The sequence below is a fragment of the Microtus pennsylvanicus genome, chromosome 2, assembly GCF_037038515.1.
Source record: "Microtus pennsylvanicus isolate mMicPen1 chromosome 2, mMicPen1.hap1, whole genome shotgun sequence".
NCBI classification, from domain to species: Eukaryota; Metazoa; Chordata; class Mammalia; order Rodentia; family Cricetidae; genus Microtus; species Microtus pennsylvanicus.
In genome coordinates this window covers 29,510,212-29,535,539 of record NC_134580.1, presented here as the reverse complement: position 1 = coordinate 29,535,539, position 25,328 = coordinate 29,510,212, and the positions used below count along the sequence as shown (strand labels likewise).

Here is a 25,328-nt window from a genome sequence, read left to right as displayed (position 1 = left end):
GAATGTAGGAAATGGGGCCGAAATCACAGTTTTAAAGAGTGGGTCAGAGAAGGTGCCCGGGGAGGGTTTGTGGTATGTGTTACTCGGGTGATGGAACCCCCAGTGACCCGGCCCTCAAAGAGCGCATGTTTTATGTTAAAGGGCTAAGGTCTTCGTGACATAGTTCTTTGACAGTGCTGTCTATGGCTTGGGTTCCTAGCTTTCCCCTAAAGAAGGCTCCATGGCAAAGTGCTCGCCGTACAAGCCTAAGGGCCTGAGTTTGGATCCCAGCACTGTGTGAAGCTGGACCTGGTGACATACGGGAACTGAAGACAGGAAAAGTCCTGGTGCTTGGTGGCTACCCAATCTAGCCAAATTAGTGAGTTCCAAGTTCAGAGACCCTGTCTCAAGGAATATGGCAAGGAGGCAACAAGACCGCTTAGCAAGTAAAAATGCCTACTACTGAAGCCAGTGACCTGTTAGGTACCTAGGGTCACGTGGAGGAAGGAGAGAAGCCAGTCCCAGTCCTCTGATCTCCACATACCATGACACACACACACACACACACACAAATTTTTTAAAAAAATAAGAAAAGGGTAGAGAGTGATAAAAGGAGATACCCAGCATCAACTCTGGCCTCCACATGCACACACATACATATAACTGGAGGTGTCTCTCCTGCCCACCAGTTCCCTAATAACCACTCTGAGGCCTAATATTAATTGCAAACTGTTTGGCCTATTAGCTCAGGCTTATTATTAACTAGCTCTTACATCTTAAATTAACCCGTTTCTATTATTTTATATTTTACCACAAGGCTCATGGGTAGTCACCTCACGTCTTGCTTTCCCAGAAGCCGCTGGCGTCTCCCTGACTCCACCTTCTTTTTCCCTGTATTTTTGCTTGGATTTTCTGCCTGGCTCTATTCTGCCTGGCTATTGGCCAAATCAGTTTCTTTATTAACAAATGGTAATAAAACATATTCACAGCATACAGAAGAACATTCCACATCACATACACATGTGTGCTTACACACGCACACACACACACACACACACACACACAAAGAAACTGTTAAGCCACCTGCCTTTCCTGATCATTTATGGCTGAGGATCACTTACAAGTGAGGGCTGCAGTGTGGTCCTGAAGACAGTCTCAAAGTGACCAGTAGCCGTTGGAAGACTCCTTCATATGCAGGAGCCAGCCACAAGGTATGTCCATCGTGGGAACAAAGTCCAGAACCAAAGACCTGACTTTCTAGCCAGCAAGTCATGATACCCTTCAGATCTGTAAAAAGGCACAGAAGAAAGCCTGTCCTGATGCTCCCAGCTCAGGGAAATGGTGTCAGACCTTTGCTCTTTGGGTCGTCTGTGACCCTCAGGAAGTATAAGACACAGAAGAACTTCCATGGGACACTGGGCAAGCTGAGCGTCTCTCACTGACAGAACTGTTTCTCTCATAGGACCAAGGCCCTGAGCTTCACCTCTGTTCAGATCCAGGAGAAAACACCGTCACAGCACCTGAGCTTCAGAAAGAGGTAAGGAGGTTGGGAGATGCCGCTCAGACAGCAGAGCACTTGCCCAGCAAGCAGGAAGCCCTGGGTTCACTCCTTGGTGTCACATAAACTGAGCACGGCACACACCTGTAAGCTTGGTCCTTGGGAGGTAGAGGCAGAAGGGTCAGAAGTTGAAGGCCACCCTTGGCCAGCTCTATAGCTAGTGTGAGTGCTGAGATCACAGGCAGCCCACAGTTCCTGCCCAGAGTCCATACGGGGTCTCCCCAGCCTGCCTGATCTTGCTTTAAAAAGTGACATTATACAGGATGTACAAAAACATACACGTACTCACAGGCATTATACAGGATGTACAAAAACATACACGTACTCACAGACATACAGACATCATTATACAGGATGTACAAAAACATACACATACTCACAGACATACAGACATCATTATACAGGATGTACAAAAACATACTTACACGTACTCACAGACATTATACAAGATGTACAAACACACACACATACTCACAGACATACAGACATCATTATACAGGATGTACAAAAACATACTTACACGTACTCACAGACATACAGACATCATTATACAGGAAGTACAAAAACATACTTACACGTACTCACAGACATTATACAGGATGTATAAAAACACACTTACACATACTCATAGACACAGGGCAGCACAGTAACTCAGAATGCGAACCAGAATGGTGCCATGAAATGGAGTCATGAATTATTTAGCTCCCAAGAAACACCCAAGCAGTTCTCCCAGTAAATGGTACCCATTCCTTAGAACAGCTGCTGCCAACATGGTGGGCAGGTTCCTCTGTTCATCTGACCACAGAGGCAGTGACCTGTGCATGGAGCCTGCAGCTCCTCCCTGAGGAACCCCAGCAGTCAGCACTATGGTGCCACCCTCTGCAGAGGCCATCAGCACTGCATGGAATATAATTCAAGAGAAAGTAGAGTTTTTACCCCTCCTGAGTAGGTCAGCATCTGATGCAACCATGTTTACCTCCCAGGTGTTTCCAAGTGAAAACGCAGAACTCTGAAGAGAAACTGCCAGACACCTAGCCCCATCTGCCCACAGAAGTATCTCACACAGGGTCAAGGTTACAAGCCACAGCCACTCCATGTTGTCAGGTAGTGAGATACTCAGTCTCGGAGACCTGTCATTGTTGGAGTCTGAGGAGCAATCCTGGGGAGAGGGGATCACACTCAGGGAACATTTTACTCAAGATGTGAGCATTAATGGAAGCAGGGCTGTTAATAATGCTAACACAAAAGTATCTATGGGCATGTCCACACGTTCACAGAGGAGGACATATGTCCAACTATCTACTCACTTAGCAAAGACGTAAAGCTGAAAGATTTTCACATTACTAAATAAAGTGTGACTTTGACTAAGTGTGGAGTCTTGCCCTGAGCACTGTTTTCTGTTGTAAGAGGCCGCTCATTCATTCTGCTGCCCAGACCCCCTAAATAATCACTGCTTGGCCTATTAGTTCTACCTCCTTTTTTTTATTTATTTTATTTATTTGTTTGTTTGTTTTCTTTTGGTTTTTGAGACAGGGTTTCTCTGTGGCTTTGGAGCCTGTCCTGGAACTAGCTCTTCTAGACCAGGCTGGCCTCGAACTCACAGAGATCCGCCTGCCTCTGCCTCCCGAGTGCTGGGATTAAAGGCATGCACCACCACCGCCCAGCTCTTAGCTCTACTTCTTATTGGCTAGTTCTTACATCTTAATTTAATCCATTTCTATTAATCTGTGTATTGCCACATGGCTGTGGCTTACTGGCAAGGTTCTGTCCAGCGTCTACATCTAGTGGGGGCTACGTGGCTTCTCCTTGATTCTGCCTACTCTGTCTATATATATCTCTTTCAGCCTGACTATATTCTGTTAAGCCATTGGCCAAAAGCAACTTCTTTATTCATTAACCAATAAAAGCAACACATATACATACAGAAGACTTCCCACACCAGTTTTCCACTGTAATGATTTCTGCCCCAGGTTCAGAATGCTTTAGTTATACGTGATCCCTGTCCACCAACCTCCTAGCCAAATGCCTAAGTACCTCTCCACCCTGGTGCATTCCTGTGAGCAAATACTGTGGGAAAGGACTCTCCTTCAGAGCTGCTCATCTGTGCAGTCCAGTCCTGTGTGAACTGTGTGAGATGGGAGCCGCTACGGAACACAGGGGAGGCACAGACATGGTATCGTGGTGGGAGTGACATGCAGTGCGGGGTCAGAGTCCTAGTCCGAGCCCTGTCCTTGCTTTCAGTGCAAACAGTGACCCTGATGTCCTTTCTGTCACCATCTGCCTTCCTGCTTGCTCTTTCTTTTTTCCTTCCTTTTTGATCTTTGGAAACAGGGTCTCATGTAGCCCAGGTTAGCTCTGAACCTCTAATCCTTCTGCCTCCATCTCCACACGCTAAGACTACAAGTGTGTGCTGTGAGAACTGCAGATTAACAGTGAGTCGCGGGAGGACAGGTGGCGATGGTCGCGGGAGGACAGGTGGTGACAGTGGGTTGTGGGAGGACACGTGACAGTGGGTCACGGGAGGACAGGTGGTGACAGTGGGTCACGGGAGGACAGGTGGTGACAGTGGGTCACGGGAGGACACATGGCGACAGTGGGTCACGGGAGGACACATGGCGACAGTGGGTCGTGGGAGGACACGTGGTGACAGTGGGTCGTGGGAGGACACGTGGTGACAGTGGGTCGTGGGAGGACACGTGGTGACAGTGGGTCGTGGGAGGACACGTGGCGACAGTGGGTCGTGGGAGGACAGGTGGTGACAGTGGGTCACGGGAGGACACATGGTGACAGTGGGTCGTGGGAGGACACGTGGTGACAGTGGGTCGTGGGAGGACACGTGAACACTAGTTGTGAGAAATTCCTCGTGGTTAAGCTTGAGAAACGCGCGTGGCAGTGTCACTGCATGCAGAGGAAGCCTATCTGGACCCTCTGGTTGTAAGAAGTGAACAGAATGAAGCAATGGAGGATCCCTTGACAGGTGGGCAGTTCATAGAAAGGGCAGCTGGGTGCAGGGAAGAAAAGACCAGCACGTGGAATCTGTGGAGGGCTGGAGTCTGCTGCCCAGGCCTCAGCTGTGGCTACCACCTACCTGGCACCATGCCCTCTCCAGCTCCTCCAGTACAGTGGTTCCTCTTGTACGGTATGCCTGTCCTACATCAGGGAACTGGGAACCATGACTGCCACTGCCTGGGCCGGGGGTGACACAGCAGCACGGTGTCTGTGATGACAGGAGGGAAGGGGTGGGGCTGGGAGTTAGGCGGGCCTTTTCCAGACGACAGTAATTACAAACACCATAACTTTTACTATTATGGTTGAATGGGTATGAACATGGGTGGAGGCTTACCCAACTGTAAAGGACTATTATGGACTTTATTATACATGAATTATGTCCTGTGCCATAAACACTAATTCTAGGGGGCCCCAGTCCCCTAACACAGGCACAGAACACAGAATTTGAAATACTTACAGGATCTCCAGTAGTAGGTGTGACAATACAGGAGCTGGGGTTCTGTGTTTTTATTTGGGAGTGATTTTTTCCATTTTACATATATGTATAGTGTATAATCTAGCAAAGGGAGAGTCTGGTAACTGAGTTATTTTTTCATCCATCAGGAAAATGTTTCCTTCATCAGTGCCTCCCAAGCCCTTTGATACCCAGAGAGGACTGGGTGCAGATGTGCCTGGGTTTCTCCATCAGACACCCCTGCACGGTGTGATGAACTTGTGGACATACACAGTGGCCATCAAGCACACACCCGTGATGGTGAATACAGGGAGTGTCAAAACCACCTCTGGGCACGCTTTCCTGGACCCAAACCCGTAGAAATCATTTTTCTGAAATCAAGCCCTGTTATCTTGTTTAAAGAGCATGTCCTTCACAGGCTTTCTCTACTCTAAACAGTAGTCTGGGGGCTGGGGGGCCGTGTGCTTCTCAAGAGAGATCTTCAAATGCCCCCACTGCCCGCCTTGACTAGCTTCCTTAGAAAACACCCCTCCTGCGGCCTTCAGAATCTGTGGGAACTCCTTCAGCCTTCGTGATTCCGGCCAGCTTTGGGCGTGGCGCAGCTTCATTCATTGACCAATAAAGCCGCGTAGACAGGACCTCCTGCACCACCGAGGTGTGACTGGGGAGCACTGAAGGGTAGAGAAGAGGCTGGGAGCGCGGGCCCTGCTGTGCTCCTTCACCAGCTTGCAAACACCCTTGGAGCAGCAGGTGTAGCTCAGTTGGTAGACTGTTTGTCTCGTGTTCATGAAGCCCTGTATAAACCACCACATAAAGCCGACATGGTGGCACCCACATCAGCCCAGTCTGCGGGAGGGGACGTTCAGAAATTCAAGTCACCCTGACATGCTGTATAGGAAATTTTGAGGCCACTTTGGGAAACAAGACCCTGTCTTTAAAATGAAACAAAACACCTGAGAAATCCAGCCTGAGCCTCCTGTTACAGGGCTGTTGCTTTCTGTTTGGGTTTTTCTTGTTTGCTGACTCTCCTCCCCAGGCAATGGGAATCTTCCAGGGAGTGGGCCATGCCACCTTGTAGAACTTCCGGTCTGTTGGGAGGGGGAGTCTAGACCTGCTTCAGCAGAGACACAGCTGCAGCGGGAAGGGCACTTGGTTGTGAATGTGGCACCTTATTTGCATGTGACTCTCCGAGGAGGCAGGGGAGAAGGAAGGGCCATATGCTTAGCTAGGTTGGACAAGTCTCAGCTGGGAACCAAACTATCCAGATGTTGTCCGGGGGGAAAAAAGACAAGAACAGAGAGGCTACCACCCCAGTAGCAGCACACGGAAGCCAATAAAATGAGGGGAAGATAACTGTCGCCTGTACCTGTGCCCGAGGCCCCTTGCTCCGGTTTCTGGGGCTTACATTTCACCCATCATCCGTCCCCATGCCTCTGCACAGAGGACAGACCAGAGCTGGGTGTGAGGTGCCAACCTGTAACCCCAACACAGCCACAGATGCCAGCCTGTGCTGCAGAGAACTCTACAGACACGATCCAATTGGATGATAGGGTACGTCAAACAGTAAAGCTGAAGCATGTGATACACAGGTGCTCACAAATTCCTCACTTGATGCCAAGTCTGGAGCTCAACGTATGCATAATGGCTCCTTCTTCCCCTGCAGCCTTCTACTTCTTGGTGCATTTAAATGCCTAGGGAAACGTCATGTAAACCTCAGTGTTCTGCCTGCATGTATGCCGGCAGGCCAGAAGAGGGCAGCAGATCTCATTACAGGTGGTTGTGAGCCACCATATGGTTGGTGGAATTGAACTCACGACCTCTGGAAGAGCAGCCAGTGCTCTTAATCTCTGAGCCATCTCTCCAGCCCCTGAAAAAATTATGAGCTACACAGAGAAACCCTGTCTCGAAAAACAAAACAATAAAAAAGGAAAATATTATTTGTGTGTGTGCACGATGCATGTGTATGCGTGCAGGCATAACATGCACGGACAGCAGGGCAATTCCGTGGAGTTGGTTCTGTCCTTCCATCTTCATGTGGCGTCCACAGATGAAACTCAGCTGTCATCTTTACAAGGCAAGTGCCTCACCAGCCCCAGCAAATAACTTTTTATGTGTGTCTGCATTGCCAGTGGAAGCCAGAAGAGGACGTCAGATTTCCTGGGACTGGAATTTCCTATGTTTGTGAGCCGCCATGTGGATACTGGAAACTGAACTCAGCCTTTCTCCAACTACCCTCTGCCCAAAGCAAGCATTTAAGGTTCTATTTTAAAGAAAAAGGACACTTAAGAGAGCCGGGTGTGACTGGTCAGGTCCGACCCTCAGCCCAGATAACACTAGCCAGTGTTTATTGAGCACATAAATATGCGCCAGGTGAGGCTTTAATCAACTGGTCCCGGCACCACTGTAACACCACGGGCGCACACAGCTTTGCCCCAGGAAGACAATCAGACGTAACGCGTGCTAGCTTACACAGCAGGGCCAACTGCAGAGCCCGTGCTGTATAGAATTACATCCTCTTAGTCACTCGGTTCCTCTAGTTAATTTGGGAGCGTTTCCTGCCACTGATGTGAGTCAAGCAGCAGCTAAAGTGCAGCACAGATGAGTGTTTAAATTAAGACACTTGCCCTGGGCTAGGACCAGGGTTGTGAAATGGCTTTACAGGAATTACCACTTTCAGTCCCCATTTTAGGGATGAGGAAGCAGGACTATCGAGGTGTTCAGGGATTTGCCCACAGCCACTCAGCTGGCTAGCGTCTGCACTGGGACTTTTAATCCTGCCCAGACCTCAGCCACACCTCTCACCCTCTCCACGCTCCACGGCCTCACACGAAGGTCGCACGCGGAAGGTGCAGGTGGCGCCTGGCTTCTCGCCCCGCTTGGCCGGCGCTGGACGGCGAGGTGCTCCCGCCAAGTCACTTGCAGCGGCCCGGGACACCGGCGGGTCCGCGCGGGGGTCTGCGCCCCTGCGGGTCGCGCCCCACGCCGAGCCGGGCACGAGGGAGGGCGGCTCCGGACAGTGGCCTTTCCTCCCGGGGGAACCTGCCGAGGGCGGCCCCGCGCTCCTTCCTGTTCCACCCAACGCGGCCCGGGCTCGGCGGCCGCTCGGCGCGGGGTCCCGGGTGCGGCCTGGGCGAGCGAATCTCGGCCGCTCCCACCACGGCGAGTTCAAAAGGACGCGCGGCTCCCGGCCCTGCCCCGTCGCCGGTCGGACTGGAAAGGTGAGCCTACGGCGGGGGAGCCTGGGAGCCCGGGATCGCACTCGGCGGCTGGAACTGGACCCGGGGCGGGGAGCGCGCGGCTGCCGGGACCCTCGACGGCCGCAAGGGCGCGGGCACGGAACGCGCGGGGTCCCAGGAGAGCAGGTGGACTCAGTGTCCGGCCCCGCAGGGCTCCAGGTAATGCAGGTGGCCGTGGTGCCCGGATCTGTTGGGCGGAACCCGGTCGGCTGCTCAGTTGCCAACCCTTGCCTGACTTTCCCGGGCCTGGTAAAAGGGGCGACCTGGGGAAAGAGTCACCAACGTGACACGTCCCAGATAAACCCGGGCTGGGATCTGCTCTTGGGGAGGGATTTGCTTATGAAAATTAATTAGATCCTCAGGGAGAACCAAAAGGAAGAGTGGAGACACGTCCAGGGGGAAGGGATTCAGGAAAATCTGGCGCCGAAAGCTCTGCTGGGATCTCCAGGCCATGCAACCTCAGGACCCCATCTACCGCGTTCTTTTCCGTTCTTTCCATAGAACTGGCCTTGCTAGATACTCTGCCCTCAGCAGCGATGAGCAGCCTACCGGCTACACCTTCTCCTGGAGGTAAGTGATTGAATAAATGGAAAACGGAAACTGTTCAACAAGCCATACCCACCCCACCCCTGAACCAGTCCGGGAAGCCCCAGTGTAGACTGGAAGACCCTCCTCCCTCCCTCCTTCCCTGGCCTCACACAGGAAAAGGCCTCCGGAGGAAGCGGGATTCAAGTATAATGTGCCCATTAGTGCATCTGGACCTAGCCAGTTCCGGGTTCTGATAGTAACCTGGGCTCGTTGTGTTCTTTTAAGCCCAAAGGAACCAATTTTACATTCACCCCTGTAGTTGAAGGTGGGAAAGAGTCTTCTAAAGATGACTGGGAGGGCTTGGATATAGCTCCAATGGTAGAGTGCTTGCCAAGCGCGGGTTTGATCCCTTGTGTGGAATGAATCCTGTGGGGTGGAACCCACTGTGATGGCCTCTGCCTGTGGTCCCTTCTCCCTGCAACTTGGGAGGTACTAGAAATTCAAGTTATCCTCAGCTACATAGTGAGTTCCAGTCCAGCGTGGGCTACATAAGACCTTGTCAGAAAGGGGAGGCAGGTGTTGCACGAAGCCGGGTGCTGCACGGAGCCGGTGGTGGTGGCCTGCAACCCTGGAAAGAGACCCTACCTTATAATTCACTCCTTGCTCCCTAGAGGTGCTGGGCAGCGCTCCTGGGTGATGAATTGATTCTTACCTTGCAGTTCCTAATCAAGTGGGTCTGGCCCAGTGACATATTTACATATTGATTGTTTTCACCTTGTGCTAGCCAGGTGAAGGGACAAACCTTGATCTATATCCCTGTGTCTTCTTATGTATAGTCTCATTTTTCAGGAGAACAAAGGCTCACTTCAAGTGACTTTGCTTTTGTTGATCTGAAGACAGGGAGGACCCCAGGGAAGGCAAATCTAGGGCAGTTCCTCCTGGGATTCGTAACTCTGAGTCACTTGATTCCCATTTGTCTGGTGAGAAGAGGTGAGCAAAGAGATGGACAGACCGACAGACAGAACTCACGGCTAGAGTGGGAGGAGCTAAGCACTGGAGTCTCTGGATGAGGGGCTTCGGAACTTGCTCTGTGTCTGTTATCCCACTTAGTGCAGTGCCTTCAGGGTCAGCCGAGTTGTAGCTGTGTCCGAATCTCCTCTGCTTTACGTCTTAAGTGGTACCCTATCGTACGTGTGCATCCTGATCAGCCCACACAAAAGTGACTATCTGGTTGCTGTTTGCTTTCCATTCTGTCGGATATGCATCCAGGTGTGGAGCTGTTATATAGCAATTATATATTGTTTTAAAAGAACCACCATACAAGTTTTCATAGTAGCTGTGTTATATATATCCCCAAAGCAGTGCACGAAGGTTCTGGTTTCCCCATATCTTCTCCAACACTTGTTATTTGGGGTGAGTGTGATGCTAGCTGTCTCTGTGTGTGACGCGGCATCTCATTGTGACTCTGATTGTTTCCCTATGACTGTGATGTCCAAGCACGTTTACATGGTCTTGGTGACCTGGGTGTCTCCGGAGAAGTGTCTGTTCAAGACTGTGCCCATTTTTTAAGTACTCACTCATGTTGTGCACATGTGTGCTCATGTGCTCACACATGCCGTAACATACATGTGGAGGTCAGAGGACAACCTTCTGCCATGTGGGTTGTCAGGCTTAGCAGCAAGTGTCCCCCCTGCTGAGCCATCTTGCTGCCTCCAGGCCCATTTTTAGAATTGAGTTGTGTGTTTATGTTCTTGGTACAAGTGGTGTGAGCGGGGTAGACTTTCAGGATGTACAGTTTCCTGCTCACCAGAGGTAGCAATCCTGCATCCGAGGAGTGGAGAGAAGACTAGAGATCAGCAGGATCCCTGCAGGGTCCAGCTCCTGGGTACCCCACCTTCACATCCCTCCTCCTCAGTCAGGAGTGCCTGAGGAATCCTTCAGGGATGCTGGGCCACTCTGCACCACACCATGAGACTCCCTATGTCCCGATGGGCTCCTTCCTCTGTCTAAAAACAAAAAGTTTAAAATGTGTGTTTTTCAACCTTTCCAGGTTAACACTATGGTAGCATTAATATGATGTTTGCCTTTAATCCCAACACTCAGGAGACAGAGGCAGGAGATTCTCTGTGAGTTCAAGGCCAGCCTGGATCGAGTTCCAGGACAGCTAGGACTGTTATGCAGAGAAACCCTGTCTCAATACCCCCCAAATATAATGATGTTTATAATGAGTTCTTATGGATGAAAATACTGTAATGAATAATTAATTGGCTGATACGGCAATCTTAATATTATTTAAAACCTCATTTTCTTGATATTGAAGGAAAAGTCATTAAAATACAATCATTCAAAGGCATTTCCATAAGCCCGAGGCCACTGTGGACCAAGGTGCTGGATCACGCATCAGCCTGCCCTGTTACAGTAGAACAGACAGGAGCCCTGCCTTGGGAACTCCGCCCACCCCACCAGGGGAAGCCCAACCCTTACTACCCAGTAGTCCCCACCATATCTGAGACACTTAGAACTTTTCACTGAACTTAGTTCTCAACACACCAAGCAAGTTTTATTCTTATTTTATGAAAGCAAAACCTGAGTTTGAGGAAGAAATTTTCAGTGATTTCCCAGTTTAAAAGAAAGAAAAAAGAACATTTCCCATGGTGCAGCTGATGAAGGCTGTGCCAGGCTGGATCTACCCCCACGGTGTGTCCTTTCCGTCCAGGTCTCCCTCACCCAGCTGCCGGCCATGGGGCACAGGAGAGAGGGACAGAATTGCGGAGTGGGTTCCCATGGGAAGGACTGTGGGCGTGGCCCGTCTGGGCAGGCCTAGAGCAAATAAGCAGGTTGGCGACTTCGGGTGGCAGCAGACCTGAAAGCTCCTGATAAGACGGAGACACAAAGAAATCAGCGAGTATCTGGGTCAACAAAAGAAAGGTGTGGGAGCGGATCTGGGCGGAGCCTCAAGCCCCGCGGCCCTCGGCCCGCACCTGCCTACTCTGAAGGTGCAGATTTCTTTCTTTGGAAAAACTGACAGGAACTGGGGATCCAAGTTGGGGCCTACGTGTGCAGAACCACTCTAGCACTGAGACACCCACAGCCCGGCCGCCTTCTTTAGGTGCCAGGCTTACTGGATTAGATTTCTTTGTTGTTGTTGTTGTCTGCTTTCACTGTAAAAGTCATAACTAGCCAGTTGTGATGGCGCAAGCGTGTAACACCAGCACTCAGAGGAGGCTATGGACCTGCCCTGGTTTGCAATATCGATTCAGAAGCAACTAAGGTCAGCAGGGCACCTAAGGTCAAATCACCGTGGATAACCCTCATGTGGACCTCTGAATCTCCTTCAGCGCTTGCTTCCCATCCTCACTCGTAAGACAGTCTTGAGCAAATCAAAGTTCTAGAAAGGAATCTCCACCATCTCCCCGTTTCCTGCTGAGGCGTCCCCCTCCACCATCTCCCTGTTTGCTGTACCATGTCCGGGTTCTCTGCTTTCTGTGACAGGGGATTAGCTGTGTGCAGCCAGTCTCCTGTCGCTGCATAGATCCCATCTCTTCGAGGACATGGCTCTAGACGCCCCGTCAGCTGTGCACCGTGAACTGTTTGCTCTGTGAGTCATTCCTGAGTGCACACAGAGCCCTGGCTGGCAGCTCCCTTGGGTCCTGTATTCACCTGTACAGAAGAACTCTGTAGGGTTTGCATCGAACTAGGCCTTTAAACCCAGCACTGGGAGACAGAGGCAGATCTCTGAGTCTGCACCAGCCAGGGCTATATAGCTAAATGCTGTCAAAAAGAAAAAAATGTTTAGTTATGGGACGAGAGTGGGGATGGCTCTGTCACAGTGGAGATGGGATCCCTGGGGCTTGCGAGCCAGTCTAGCTGACTCTGTAAGATCAGAAACAATAAGATGAAGACATTGGCCTTTGGCAGCACACACATTTTCTGCCTCCAGTTCCTCCTTCCATTTTTCTTGAACCTGCCCTAAACCACAGCTTTGCATTCAACCAAAACTTGTCTGGTGAAGGTCATTTGTGGGTTCTGTGGTAAATGCACTGATGTCCAGGCTTTACTTGACTCGGCTACTGTGTGCACCAACCTGCCTACCTACTGTGTGTGCACCAACCCGTCTACCTACCATGTATGCACTGACCCGCCTACCTACCGCGTGACTGATCTCCCCCAGCCTCCTATTTTGAGTATGCCAATTACTTTAATCTTTTTAAAATTTATTTTTTATTTTATGTACATTGGCATTTTGCCTGCATGCATGTTTGTGTGAGGGTATCTGATTTCCCCTGGAACAGGAGTCACAGATAGTTGTGAGGTCCCTTGTGGTGCTGTGCTGGGAATTGAACCTGGATCCTCTGGAAGAGCAGCCAGTGCTCTTAACTACTGAGCCATCTCTCCAGCCCTGACTTTTTCTCACGATGCTGGGATGAAACAGAGGGCCACGCACTGAAAGGCCAGTCCTCTACACTGAGTTGTATCCCCGACCCACGTTTTTTAATTTATTTATTTAATTTGGGGGGGGGGTCAAGACTGGGTTTCTCTGTAACTTTGAAGCCTGTCCTAGAACTAGCTCTTGTAGGCCAGGGTGGCCTCGAACTCACAGAGATCCGCCTGCCTCTGCCTCCCGAGTGCTGGGATTAGAGGCGTGTGCCACCGCCACCCAGCTCCCATTTCTTAATCTCTAGTCCAGTTTTATTCTTTATATCTTGGATATCTGATAAGCAGTCATGCCCCATCCCCACTCCGTTCATCATGAGCTTCCCCATCCCTAACAAGTGTGACTCCACCCCACCTCCAGTCCAGTGGGGTTTTGCTTTCCAGCAGATCTGGCCACTTTCTGCCAGACCCAGTCAGAGAAAGGCTCCCCATTTGGGTTTGCCACGTGCGTCAGGTCTGCCTTCATCTTCACTGTCAGCCTGTTAGCCGAGCCACAGTCAAAGGGATCCCTTAAAATCAATCTGTTGGAATCACTGTTGCCACATAACACAACCCAAAATTCATTCGTTTAAAATAGCAGCAGCTGCTTGGGGTTTGAAAGAGCTGGACCCAGCTCCTACTACTTTCACCTGGCATGTGCACGAGCCCAGGTTCAGTTGCCAGCCAGCCCTGCAGAACAAATCAAAGCAGGTTACAATTTCTCACAGCTCTGCTGATGGGATCTGCATTCATGCATGGGCTGCAGTGGACCGGAAAGTCCACAGTGCCTTCCCCAGGCCCGAGAGCCTGCTGGCTCTCTCTCTCTCTCTCTCTCTCTCTCTCTCTCTCTCTCTCTCTCTCTCGCTCTCGCTCTCACTCTCGCTCTCACTCTCTCTCTCTCATCCTCCAGTGGACTAGATTAAGCTTCTGCAGGATATCATAGTTTAGGATTTCAAAAGTGTGATATTTGGATTTCCGAGGTCCTCCACCCATATATTGCATCTGAATTTTTTAAAAATGGAGATTTTTTCATTTTTGTGTTATGTATATGAATATTTTGCCTGCATTTTATGTGTGTGTGCCACATGCATGCAGTGCCTGCACAGTTCACTAGAGAACATCAGCTGTTCTAGGAACTGGAGTTCCAGAAAGTTCCATGTAGGTGCTGGGACTCAAACCTGGATTCTGGGGAAGAACAGTCAGTGCTATAACAGCTGAGCCATCTCCAGCCTCATCGTCTGCATTTTAACAAGATCTGTAGGAGAGTAACATTTAGCAAGATGGCTCTGTAATGAGCCTGTAACAGCTTGGAAGCTCACGGATACCCGCAGGCGCATGCGCTGTCATTGCATGGCTTTACCTCTCTTTACTTGCTGCTCCCTCCAAGGTGTCTCCCCGTGGCCCCTTTAACAGGCTGCCTGCACTCCAGCCCAGGTGCCCAGCGGTCATTATAGACAGCCTAACCTTGACTTTGCATCTCTGCTGCTTGCAGGCTGCCTCTATCACCATCTTCCAGGTTTTATTCAGGGAACCTCTCGGGAAAATTTCACGACTCTCTTATTTAAATTTGTAGCTCTTTCCCACATCGCACCGCCCTGCCCTCTTCCTGCTTGTTTTCCACATATTCGAACCAACAACCACCATGGAATTCCTTTTACTTCCTTCTGTATTTTCTGTCTCCCCAATCCCATTGGCTCACCTGTTCTTTACAGAGCCTCCCTCTGTGGTCCTCCCTCTGTGGCCCTCCCTCTGTGGCCCTCCCTCTGTTGCCCTCCCTCTGTGGCCCTCCCTCTGTGGTCCTCCCTCTGTGGCCCTCCCTCTGTGGCCCTCCCTCTGTGGCCCTCCCTCTGTGGCCCTCCCTCTGTGGCCCTCCCTCTGTGGTCCTCCCTCTGTGGCCCTCCCTCTGTGGCCCTCCCTCTGTGGCCCTCCCTCTGTGATCCTCCCTCTGTGGCCCTCCCTCTGTGGCCCTCCCTCTGTGGCCCTCCCTCGGTGGTCCTCCCTCGGTGGCCCTCCCTCTGCGATCCCCCCTCATGTTCTATACATATATGGGGGAGGGGCGTCTCAACACCACCTGTGCAGGCTATGCTGGCAGGAGAATCACGCGTGTTAAACCAGCCCAGGCTACACATCTTGTCTTTGTGGGAAGGGGACTAGAGAGCTGTATCAGTGGTTAAGAGCCCTGGCTCCCTTCTAAAGGACCTGGGTTCAATTCTCAGAACTCACATAGAGGCTCACAACCTGTAACTCCAGCCTTGGAAGACCCAGCACTCTCTTCAGGCCTCCATGGGTCCCAGGCATGCACACAGACATAAAGGCAGTGCGCCTATGCACACACAGATGCATACATTTCGCAAAGAGAAGAGTTGTTTCTGTTGTTGTTGTTGTTGCTTTGTTTTTTGTTTGTTTGGTTTTTCAAGACAGGGTTTCTCTGTAGTTTTGGAGCCTGTCCTGGAACTCGCTCTGTAGACCAGTCTGGCCTCCAAGTCACAGAGATCCGCCTGCCTCTGCCTTCCAAGTGCTGGGATTAAAGGCGTGCGCCACCATCGCCCAGCAACCTCCTTCAGTTTTTAAGGCGGAATAATACCCCATGTCTACATTCGCTGCATTTTGTTTATCCGGTTCCTGATGGACACTGGGGTTGCTTCACCCATGGATTCAGAAGCAGTGCTGCTGTGAGTGTCCGGTGACACCGTTCACTGACTCAGAATCCAGACTGCACACCGCAGCTCGCTTTCAGTTTAGGAGCCCTGTGAAGGTGGGGATTTGGAGGTGGGTTTTGTTGTTGTTGTTTGATTTGTCTTTGGTTTTTGAAACAGGGTTTTGCTATGTGGCCCAGGCTGGTTTTGAACTCTCAATCTTCCTGCCTCAGTTTTCAGAGTAGTCTTCTTTCTACTTTCTCTCTCTCTCTCTCTCTCTCTCTCTCTCTCTCTCTCTCTCTCTCTCTCTCTCTCTCTCTCTCTGTGTGTGTGTGTGTGTGTGTGTGTGTGTCTGGGCACATGTGCCCTGCATACCTATAGAGGTCAGAGGACGACTTTGTAGAATCACTTCTTGCCTGCCACTTTTTGCGTGTTCCAGAATCAAACCCTGGCCATCAGATTCTATCATTGTGCAGCCAGCACCTTGCACACCAAGCCATCTCAGTGGCTTCTCAGTGGACGTATGGCCTAAGATTCATGATGAGAACCTAGCACAGAGGACACAATCACTCAGTACTTACTGAATTAACTTTCTCTCTCTCTCTCTCTCTCTCTCTCTCTCTCTCTCTCTCTCTCTCTCTCTCTCTCTTTCTGAGACAGGGTCTCACTATGTAGCTCTGTTGCCTCCTGAGGTCTGGGATTAAGGACATCCACTACTATTCCTAGCTATTGAATTAACATTTTTAGGTATTGAGACAGACTCTCTTTGTGGAACCCCAGCTGACCTTGAGTTCATAGCAATCCTCCTGCCTCAGCCTGGATTATAAGTGTGCCTCACCACTCCTGGCTTAAGCTTTTAATTTCTGTGTCTGTCAACCTGGACTCTGAACGTAAGAAGTCTGTAACAGCTTTCTTGTAAGGTACCCATCCTGACTCATAGTGTTTGCTGTTTCCAGTTCAGCACCCCCAAAGCAGGCCTTAATAAATTGACCCTTCAAGCCTAGCCAGTTTGCAGCCGTCTGTATGCACAGGCGCCTCTCAGAATCCCTACAAGGGAACAAAGATCGGCTACAAGTTCTGTAAGTGCCGCCTCATCCTTTTGTGTTTGTGCTTCCTGGGCCATTTCCCTTCTCTTCTTCCTGACTTGGAGACAAGGCCTCATTATGTAGCCCACACTGGCCTCAGACTGTCTCACAGTCCTCCTGGTGGCTGGAATTACTGTCCTACCACGCCCAGCTCAGTTTCTCTTTTCTTGAGCTCACTTCCTCAGGTCCCGTGACTCTGCTGCTCCCTACTGAAAAAGCCACTCTCTGTTAGGAGACAGAGACTGAGATCCTGCTTCCTCTCTACCCTGAGACCTTCAAGGCCACTCCTCGAGCCTTACTCCCCTCCCTTGCCTATTCTAAATATAACACTTTTGAGACAGCCCTTGTCATTTGCCCGCCACCTGAGCTGCTGGAGCTTCCTGCTGCTGTTCTGGGAGTCTCTGGCAGCTTCTAATCTGGCATTGCTGCTCGAGAGCTTGATGTGCGTGTTTTGTTCTGCTTTGTCTTTTTGTATATGACTCACATTTTGAAATCATACTGGAATGAGATTACAGGGACACAGGAGTGGGGAGACCGTGAACACTGTGGACCTTTAGTGTAGACTCCAGACAAGGACAGTAGCTACCTCTCTAAACGTCCTGGCCAGGCTTCACAGCTCGACCCTGGTTTTACAGCTTTCACTTTTCTGTTTTGTTTGAGACCAGGTCTGTTATTTAGCCTTGGCTATGTAGATCAGGTTGGCCTTACTCACAGGGATCCTCCTGCCTCTACCTCTGAAAGGCCTGTGCATTACCTTGCTCTACTGTTTCACTTCTAGTAGAGACCAATTTCATTTTAAAAAAAAAATCTGGGCTGGAGAGATGGTTCAGAGGTTAAGAGCACTGGCTGCTCTTCCAGAGGTCCTGAGTTCAATTCCCAACACCCTTGCGGTGGCTCACAACCATCTGTAATGAGATCTGCTGCCCTCTTCTGGCCTGCAGGCATACATGCAGACAGAATACTGTATACATAATAAATAAACAAATCTTTAAAAAAAGAAAAATCTATCAGTCATGGTGGCACACACCTCTTAATCCAAAATGCCAGGAGAAACTCTTGAATTCGAGGCCCACAGCAACTACATAGTGAGACTCTGTCTCTAAACATTTTAACATAAAAAGTAAATTTAAAAAGCTCATGACTGGGCATGTACTTAATTGGTAGAGGCCTAACAAAGCCTGCGTTTGTTCCCTAGCACTGTGTAAAAACAAGCATGGATGATGCCTGCCATCGCGGGACTCAGACAGAGGCTGGAGAGTGAGAAGCTCAAGGTCATTCTTGGCTAAAGAACTCAAAGCCTTTACAGGGTCCCATGGTTTGAACTCAGGTCACCAGGTTTACACAGCAAGTGCCTTTTCCTGCTGAGCCATCTTGCTGGACGTCATATTTTAAGATCGTTATTAGTGTGATTTTTTTTATGTGTGTGCACTTATGAGTGTCCATAGAGACTAGAATAATGCATTGGATCCCCTGGAGCTGGAGTTGCACGAGCACATGCATGCACACATGCATACACACATGTGCATGCACATGCACTACAGCTGAGTTACATGCCAACGCTTTAGGTGTTCTCCCACTTTATTCACAGAATAGCCTTGCAGTGTTGATTTAATGATTCACAGAATAATAGGTTGAGTGAGCCATCAGGATGACCTGAGTCCAGTCTCCTGGACCCTGTGGAAGGAGAGAGCCAGCTCCCTCGAGTTGTCTTCTGGCCTCATACATTAGGCGGTTCTCTGTGAGTTCGAGGACAGCCAGGGGTTTGCAGAAACCCCGTCTCTCCCCACCTGGCCCCCCACCCTGGGCTGGCCATGGACTGGAAGGTCTCTCGGCAGCTCACCTCCTGCTGCTTTTCAGTTATGGGATCACAGGGAATAGGCCCCTAAAAAAAGACCCTCAACGCCCTTGACCTGTTCTTGCCTCAGCTCACAGCAGCTGAGATCCCTTTACCTGTGCTCAGTGGTGCCACAGCCGGCCCTAAGACCTGGGCTCTGCTGACAGTAGTCACTTCGACTCCCAGTCCTGGTGCCATCAAACATTGCTTCCTTGAAGTAGCCCCCAGCAGGACCACCACCAGATCAGTCCCTGCTGGTGCTCCTTGTTGGACTTTCTGCAGTTCAGAGCGATGATAGGACCTGTGGGTGTGAGCACTGTGGAGCTGGTCCTGCTCTGCTCTGTTCCCAGAGTGCCTAGCGCAGTTCCTGGCGAAGCAGGTGGGCCACAGAGCTGCTAGTTTTGCTTGTGCCCCTCCCTCCCTCCTTCTCTTCCTCCCTTCCTCTCTCTATTCCTCCCTCCCTCTCTCACTCTTTCTCTCCTTCCCTCTTTCTCTCCCTTCCCCTGTCCCTCTCTCCCCCTACCCCACACCTTCCCTCCTCTGCTTCTCCTCTCTGTTCTTTTATTTCAGTTTTTTTGAGATAGGGTTTTACAGTCTGTATCCAGACTGACTTAGAACTCACTGTGAGCCCCATGTCTCAGGCTCTTGAGGGCTGTGATTATAGGTTTGAACACTAGGCCAGACTTAATAAATTATTTACTGAAGAAAATGATGACTCCAGAGTTGACCAGCGTGTCCTCGCTTGACACCTCTATCCTGCAGTGACCTTTACCAAGTTACTTCTTCAACAGTTACATCAAATGCTAATGAGGAAAAGACTGTGTGGTTATCACCTTGAATCCCAGCACTGGGGAAACAGAGGCGAGGCAGGAAGATCTTTGTGAGTTCAAGGCCAGCCTGGACTATGGAGCAAATCCAGGCCAGTGGGGCTACCTAGAGAGACCTTAAAAAATACTTGCCCACAAGTTTCCAGACCACAGTTTAAACATGTCCTGACTCTGAGTAATGACTTGGGCTTTGGAGCTTAACGGACAGACAGACAGGGTGGGGAAAGTCCTGTTCCAAGCCTGTTAAAGTGCAGAACCTATCCTAGAAGTGAAAGGTAGAGCAGGCTTGCCATGGACCACCAGCCAGCTCCCAAATACAGACACAGAGACCTAATATTGTTGTGAATGCTTGGCCTTCTCTTAGGCTTGTCCCACTACTCCGACAACTTAATTTAGCCCGTTTCTCTGCATCTATGTTTTGCCGTGGGGCTTCAACCTTCCTTTCATTCTGTACCCTACTTTGTGTCCTGCTGCTGGCAGCTGCCTGGCTGATCCCAGGCGGCTCCCTCTGTTTCCCTTGTTCGTGCCTCATTCCCATCCCTCCAGCTTAGATTTCTCTTCCGACTTATTCTCTCTACCCACCAGTCCGCCTATCCCTCTACTGCCTAGCTATTGGCTGTTTAGCCTTTTATTAGACCAATCAGGCAAGATAAAACAACAACACGTCTTTACACAGTTAAACAAATGCAGCATAAACAAATGTAACACATCCTTACATAGTTAAAGTAATATTCCACAAGAAAAAGGTTTGGGGCAGGGTAAGTGTATTTTATTACTGAAAACGATGTTTATAAAAGGTATGTAGAGCCAAGGAGATGACTTGGTGGGCAGCGTGCTGTACATGCATAAACATCCAAATCCCGATCCCCAGAACCTGGTAAAAACAGATGCACAGTGTGCATTTGTTCTGTTGTAGACAGGTCCCCACTAGCCCTGGTGGGCCTGGAACTCACTAAATCCATCCACTTGCCTGTCTCCTGAATGCTGGGATTAAAGGTGAGTGCCATTCTGCCTGGCAGTAGCATGCACCTGCATTCTCAGCACTCTGCCCAGTAGCACGCACCTGCATTCGCAGCACTCTGCCCAGTAGCACACACCTGCATTCTCAGCACTCTGCCTGGCAGTAGCATGCACCTGCATTCGCAGCACCCTGCCTGGCAGTAGCATGCACCTGCATTCGTAGCACTCTGCCCAGTAGCACGCACCTGCATTCGCAGCACCCTGCCTGGCAGTAGCATGCACCTGCATTCGCAGCACCCTGCCTGGCAGTAGCATGCACCTGCATTCGCAGCACTCTGCCTGGCAGTAGCATGCACCTGCATTCGCAGCACTCTGCCCAGTAGCACACACCTGCATTCGCAGCACTCTGCCTGGCAGTAGCATGCACCTGCATTCGCAGCACCCTGCCTGGCAGTAGCATGCACCTGCATTCGTAGCACTCTGCCCAGTAGCACGCACCTGCATTCGCAGCACCCTGCCTGGCAGTAGCATGCACCTGCATTCGCAGCACCCTGCCTGGCAGTAGCATGCACCTGCATTCGCAGCACTCTGCCTGGCAGTAGCACGCACCTGCATTCGCAGCACTCTGCCCAGTAGCACGCACCTGCATTCGTAGCACCCTGCCTGGCAGTAGCATGCACCTGCATTCGCAGCACCCTGCCTGGCAGTAGCATGCACCTGCATTCGCAGCACTCTGCCTGGCAGTAGCATGCACCTGCATTCGCAGCACTCTGCCTGGCAGTAGCATGCACCTGCATTCGCAGCACTCTGCCTGGCAGTAGCATGCACCTGCATTCGCAGCACTCTGCCCAGTAGCACACACCTGCATTCGCAGCACTCTGCCTAGCAGTAGCATGCACCTGCATTCGTAGCACTCTGCCCAGTAGCACGCACCTGCATTCGCAGCACCCTGCCTGGCAGTAGCATGCACCTGCATTCGCAGCACCCTGCCTGGCAGTAGCATGCACCTGCATTCGCAGCACTCTGCCTGGCAGTAGCACGCACCTGCATTCGCAGCACTCTGCCTAGCAGTAGCATGCACCTGCATTCGTAGCACTCTGCCCAGTAGCACGCACCTGCATTCGCAGCACCCTGCCTGGCAGTAGCATGCACCTGCATTCGCAGCACCCTGCCTGGCAGTAGCATGCACCTGCATTCGCAGCACCTTGCCTGGCAGTAGCACGCACCTGCATTCGCAGCACTCTGCCCAGTAGCATGCACCTGCATTCTTTCTCAGCACTCCTATACTGAGGTGAAAGATGGAGAAGAATTCTCACAAGGCCAGCTAGCCTGGTGTAGGCAGAAGAGAACAAGAGACCCTGTATCGCCCAAGGGGGAGAACAAGAATGGGTATCAGAACTTGTCCCCTGACTTCCACAAGTGCACTATGCTATGCACGTACCACAAATGTGCATACATACAGACAAGATTAAAGATGTACATGGAAAGATTACAGGATACATTTATGCTGCATGGTACAAATATATTCATATATACACACTCAACATTTGATGTGTTCCCTATACTGCCATATCCTCACATCTCTGCCTCAAAGCCTATAAACTAGGTACTGTACCATTAGCATCTGAAGTGACTGAGGCCAGATCCTTGAGTCTCTATGTCACAGCCTATAAACTAGGTACTGTACCGTTAGCATCCAAAGTGACTTGAGGCCGGATCCTCACGTCTCTGCCTCACAGCCTATAAACTACGTACTGTACCATTAGCATCCGAAGTGACTGATGCTGGCAGAGGTTAGGTGATGTTTTTCCCAAGGGAGTAGCTTGAAAAGGACAGATCACATTTGAAAATCAATCAGTTCAGGCTCAAACCCCGTTCAACAGATAGGAGAGTCATAGTTGTTTTGTATTTGAGACAGAATCTCCCTATACAGGTCAGGCTACCCTGGAACAGTCAGTCTGTCTCAGCCCTGAGTGCTGGGGTTACAGACATGTCACCACACCTAACAAAAACCACCCCCCTCCTATTTTTCTTACGTCAGTAGACCAGGCTGGCCTAAACTCTGAAATCTGCATGCCTCTGCCTCCTGAGTACTGGCATTAAAGGCGTGTGCCACCACTCCCAACCAAGAACCCCTTTCTTTCTCTTTCTTCTCTCTCTCTTTTCTTTTTTCAAGATAGGGTCTTACTGTGTAGCTCTGGTTGTCCTGGAACTTATTACGTAGCCCAGGCTGGCCTTGAACTCACAGAGATACACCTGCCTCTGCCTCCAAGTGCTGGGATTAACAGTGTGCACCACTATGTCCAGCTCAAGTCCCTGTTTTTAAACATTGTATTAGAGAAAAATTCATAAAAATGTTGTCTTTTAGAAATGGTTTGTTTTAATCTCTTTGTTCCAGGTTATTGTTTGGAGTTACCGTAGATACTAGTTGAACTTTTTTTAATCTTTATTTTATATACACGAATGTTTTGTCTGTGTGTCTGTGTACTATGTGTGCTTGCTTGGTGCCCAGAGGCTAGAAGTTCAGATCCTCTTGACCTGGAGTTACAGGTGATGGTAAACCACCGAGGGGTTGCTGGGAATAAAATCTAGGACCCCTGGAAGAGCAGACAGTGCCCTGAACCACTGAGCTTTTGAACAGGAAGGGAAGTGACAGAATGGCAAGGACAAAGGACTCACCATTTCCTTTTCCCCCTCCAACTTCCCAGAACTGATGACCACGCCAGTTCTTCAGGCCCATGAGACCCTGTCCCCACAAGCTGAAGAGGCCAGCACAGCGCTCATTGCAGGTAACAAGGGCCTCTGGGCTCAGAGATACCCTGGAATCCAGTGTAACAGCTAAGATTTTCCTCATACAGAAAAAGCCACATCAGGGACCAACTCCAGTACTGGGTTCCTTCTGGCATGTAGGTCTCACACATGCAGAGCTGTGAAAGAGGGAGACATGCCGACAAATGATAGGGTGGGAGTGGCCGTGAACAGGCTGTGGCACATGTGGACGCTCAGCTGGAGTGCGTGGGTTGGAAGGAGATGTGTGGTTTTGTTGAGTGGGTGAGGAAGAGAAACTCTCATGGGAAGCTATGTATTAAAACACCCTTCCTGTTGGCATCAGCTGTTTCCCTCCTGGTTTCTAGCATGATCATCAGGAACTGGTTTGAGAGGGAGTTAAACTGTGTTGTGGTAGCTAAATACCAAGAGACTCTGGCTGCTGTGTCCTGGGGAAGCTGGGTTTGAGAGGACCTGACTAGCCCAGTGAAGTACTCAAACATGTCTCCCTTTCCTTTCCCAGTCGTGATCACTGTGGTGTTCCTCACCCTGCTCTCGGTGGTGACCTTGATCTTCTTTTACCTGTACAAGAACAAAGGCAGCTACGTCACCTATGAGCCCGCAGAAGGCGAGCCCAGCACCATCCTCCAGATGGAGAGTGACTCAGCCAAGGGCAGAGAGAAGGAAGAGTACTTCATCTAATGATCCCCAGACTGGAGGGGCCGAGTCTTGGCTCCAGTGCTAACACACTGACTCTATAATTAGGGAAGGTTTGCTCTGAAGCCAGTGAGTGGCACTGAACGAGATGGCAAATCCACTCACCTCCCAGGACAGTCTCCAATAACATCGTCACTGACTCCATGGTCCAGGGACACAGAGAAAGCTGCTTATGACACCTATCCAGCCAGGCCTTGGTAAGAACAGTGCTCACAACTGGCCAACAACATGGGGCCATGCCTGAGTTGGAAGTAGGAGATGTGGAAGGTGGCCACAGGCTGGTCCACTTTGTCCCCTCCCTACTTGCCTAGCCCCAGTGTAGCTTCTTGGAGGCTAGATACCCCAAGACGGATCAAGCCAGGAGGGACAGGCCTCCAAGTGTTACTTGCTTTGATCCGAACCTTACCATTTCCCCCAGCAGCCTCAAATTTACAGTTTTTATCCAAATTAAATTTATTATGAAAGATTTTCATTTATAAAAACTAAATTTTGACTTTTTCCTTAAACTTTTTATAGTGTTTTCTCTGCTTCTTTAACTCTTCTGTGTGTGCTGTCTCTCTTTAAGAACTCTTAGGGATGTTCTGAAGTTCCTAGAACTATCTCAGGAGTGTTCCAGAGAAGCAGCAACTGTCCCATCAGAAACACATGAGAACTAAGTGGGTTTGACCTTTATCCTGGCAAAGGCCACAATTTCCCAGATCCCTGTTTATATATAGAGGGAGTCAGAAAAAACCTAGCCACCTAAATTTCCTACCAGTAAAGCTCTTTTCCTTCTTCCTCAAGACAGGGTTTTTCTGTGTACTATAGCTGTCTCAGAACTCACTGTGTAGACCAGGTTGGCCTCCCAAGTGCTGGGATTAAAGGTGTGTGCCAGCACTGCCAGGCCAGGCTCTTTTCCACCCAACCCCTTGGATACTCTGCTATTAAAACTCTTACCCGATATTAGCAGTGTAGATTCCAGAAGCTGCAGTGCAGAGGCTGGTAGGCTTTTGCTTTGTGGGTTTGAGACATGATCTTGCTAGTTACCCCATAAACTTTTGGCAGACCTCTTTCCACAGTAACTAGAGTAATGGCATTGGCCCGCTTGTTTTCAGTATTTCTCCACATAGAACTTTGGAGCAACCATCTAGAAATTACCCTGAAGTGTACAGACTACTACACTAAGGTTTTTCCTTGATGGAAGCCTTAGCACGAGAACTCACTGTGTAGAATAGGGTGGCTTTTGAGCTCACAGGGGCCACCCGGCTCTGCCTCCCCCGCGTTGGGATTAAAGTCCAGTGCCAACATGACCGGCACTGCTCTTTCGTTTCTAAGGTTGTGTTTTGA

At 50.2% G+C, this 25,328-nt stretch overlaps 2 protein-coding genes across 3 annotated transcripts in view; both read left to right on the top strand.

Moving 5' to 3' along the window:
- Nucleotides 1-2,906, top strand: part of Bin2 (bridging integrator 2) — a 29,958-nt gene extending 27,052 nt beyond the window's left edge. The window contains exons 11-12 of the mRNA XM_075960681.1: nt 1,442-1,516; nt 2,521-2,906. Coding sequence (XP_075816796.1) covers nt 1,442-1,516; nt 2,521-2,550 — 105 coding nt within the window. The 3' untranslated portion in view covers nt 2,551-2,906. The remainder of the gene's footprint in view (nt 1-1,441; nt 1,517-2,520) is intronic.
- Nucleotides 2,907-7,724: 4,818 nt separating this feature from the next.
- Smagp (small cell adhesion glycoprotein) lies at nt 7,725-24,508 on the top strand. Of its 2 annotated transcripts, none has more exons than XM_075960684.1 (4): nt 7,725-8,218; nt 8,738-8,806; nt 23,228-23,308; nt 23,809-24,508. In XM_075960684.1, exons 2-4 carry the CDS (start codon nt 8,773-8,775, stop codon nt 23,985-23,987), a joined length of 294 nt encoding a protein of 97 aa, XP_075816799.1. In that variant the 5' UTR covers nt 7,725-8,218; nt 8,738-8,772; the 3' UTR covers nt 23,988-24,508. The 2 variants fall into 2 exon arrangements, with proteins under 2 accessions (XP_075816799.1, XP_075816798.1); XM_075960683.1 differs by lacking the exon at nt 7,725-8,218 and adding an exon at nt 8,225-8,395.
- Nucleotides 24,509-25,328: the final 820 nt, after the last annotated feature.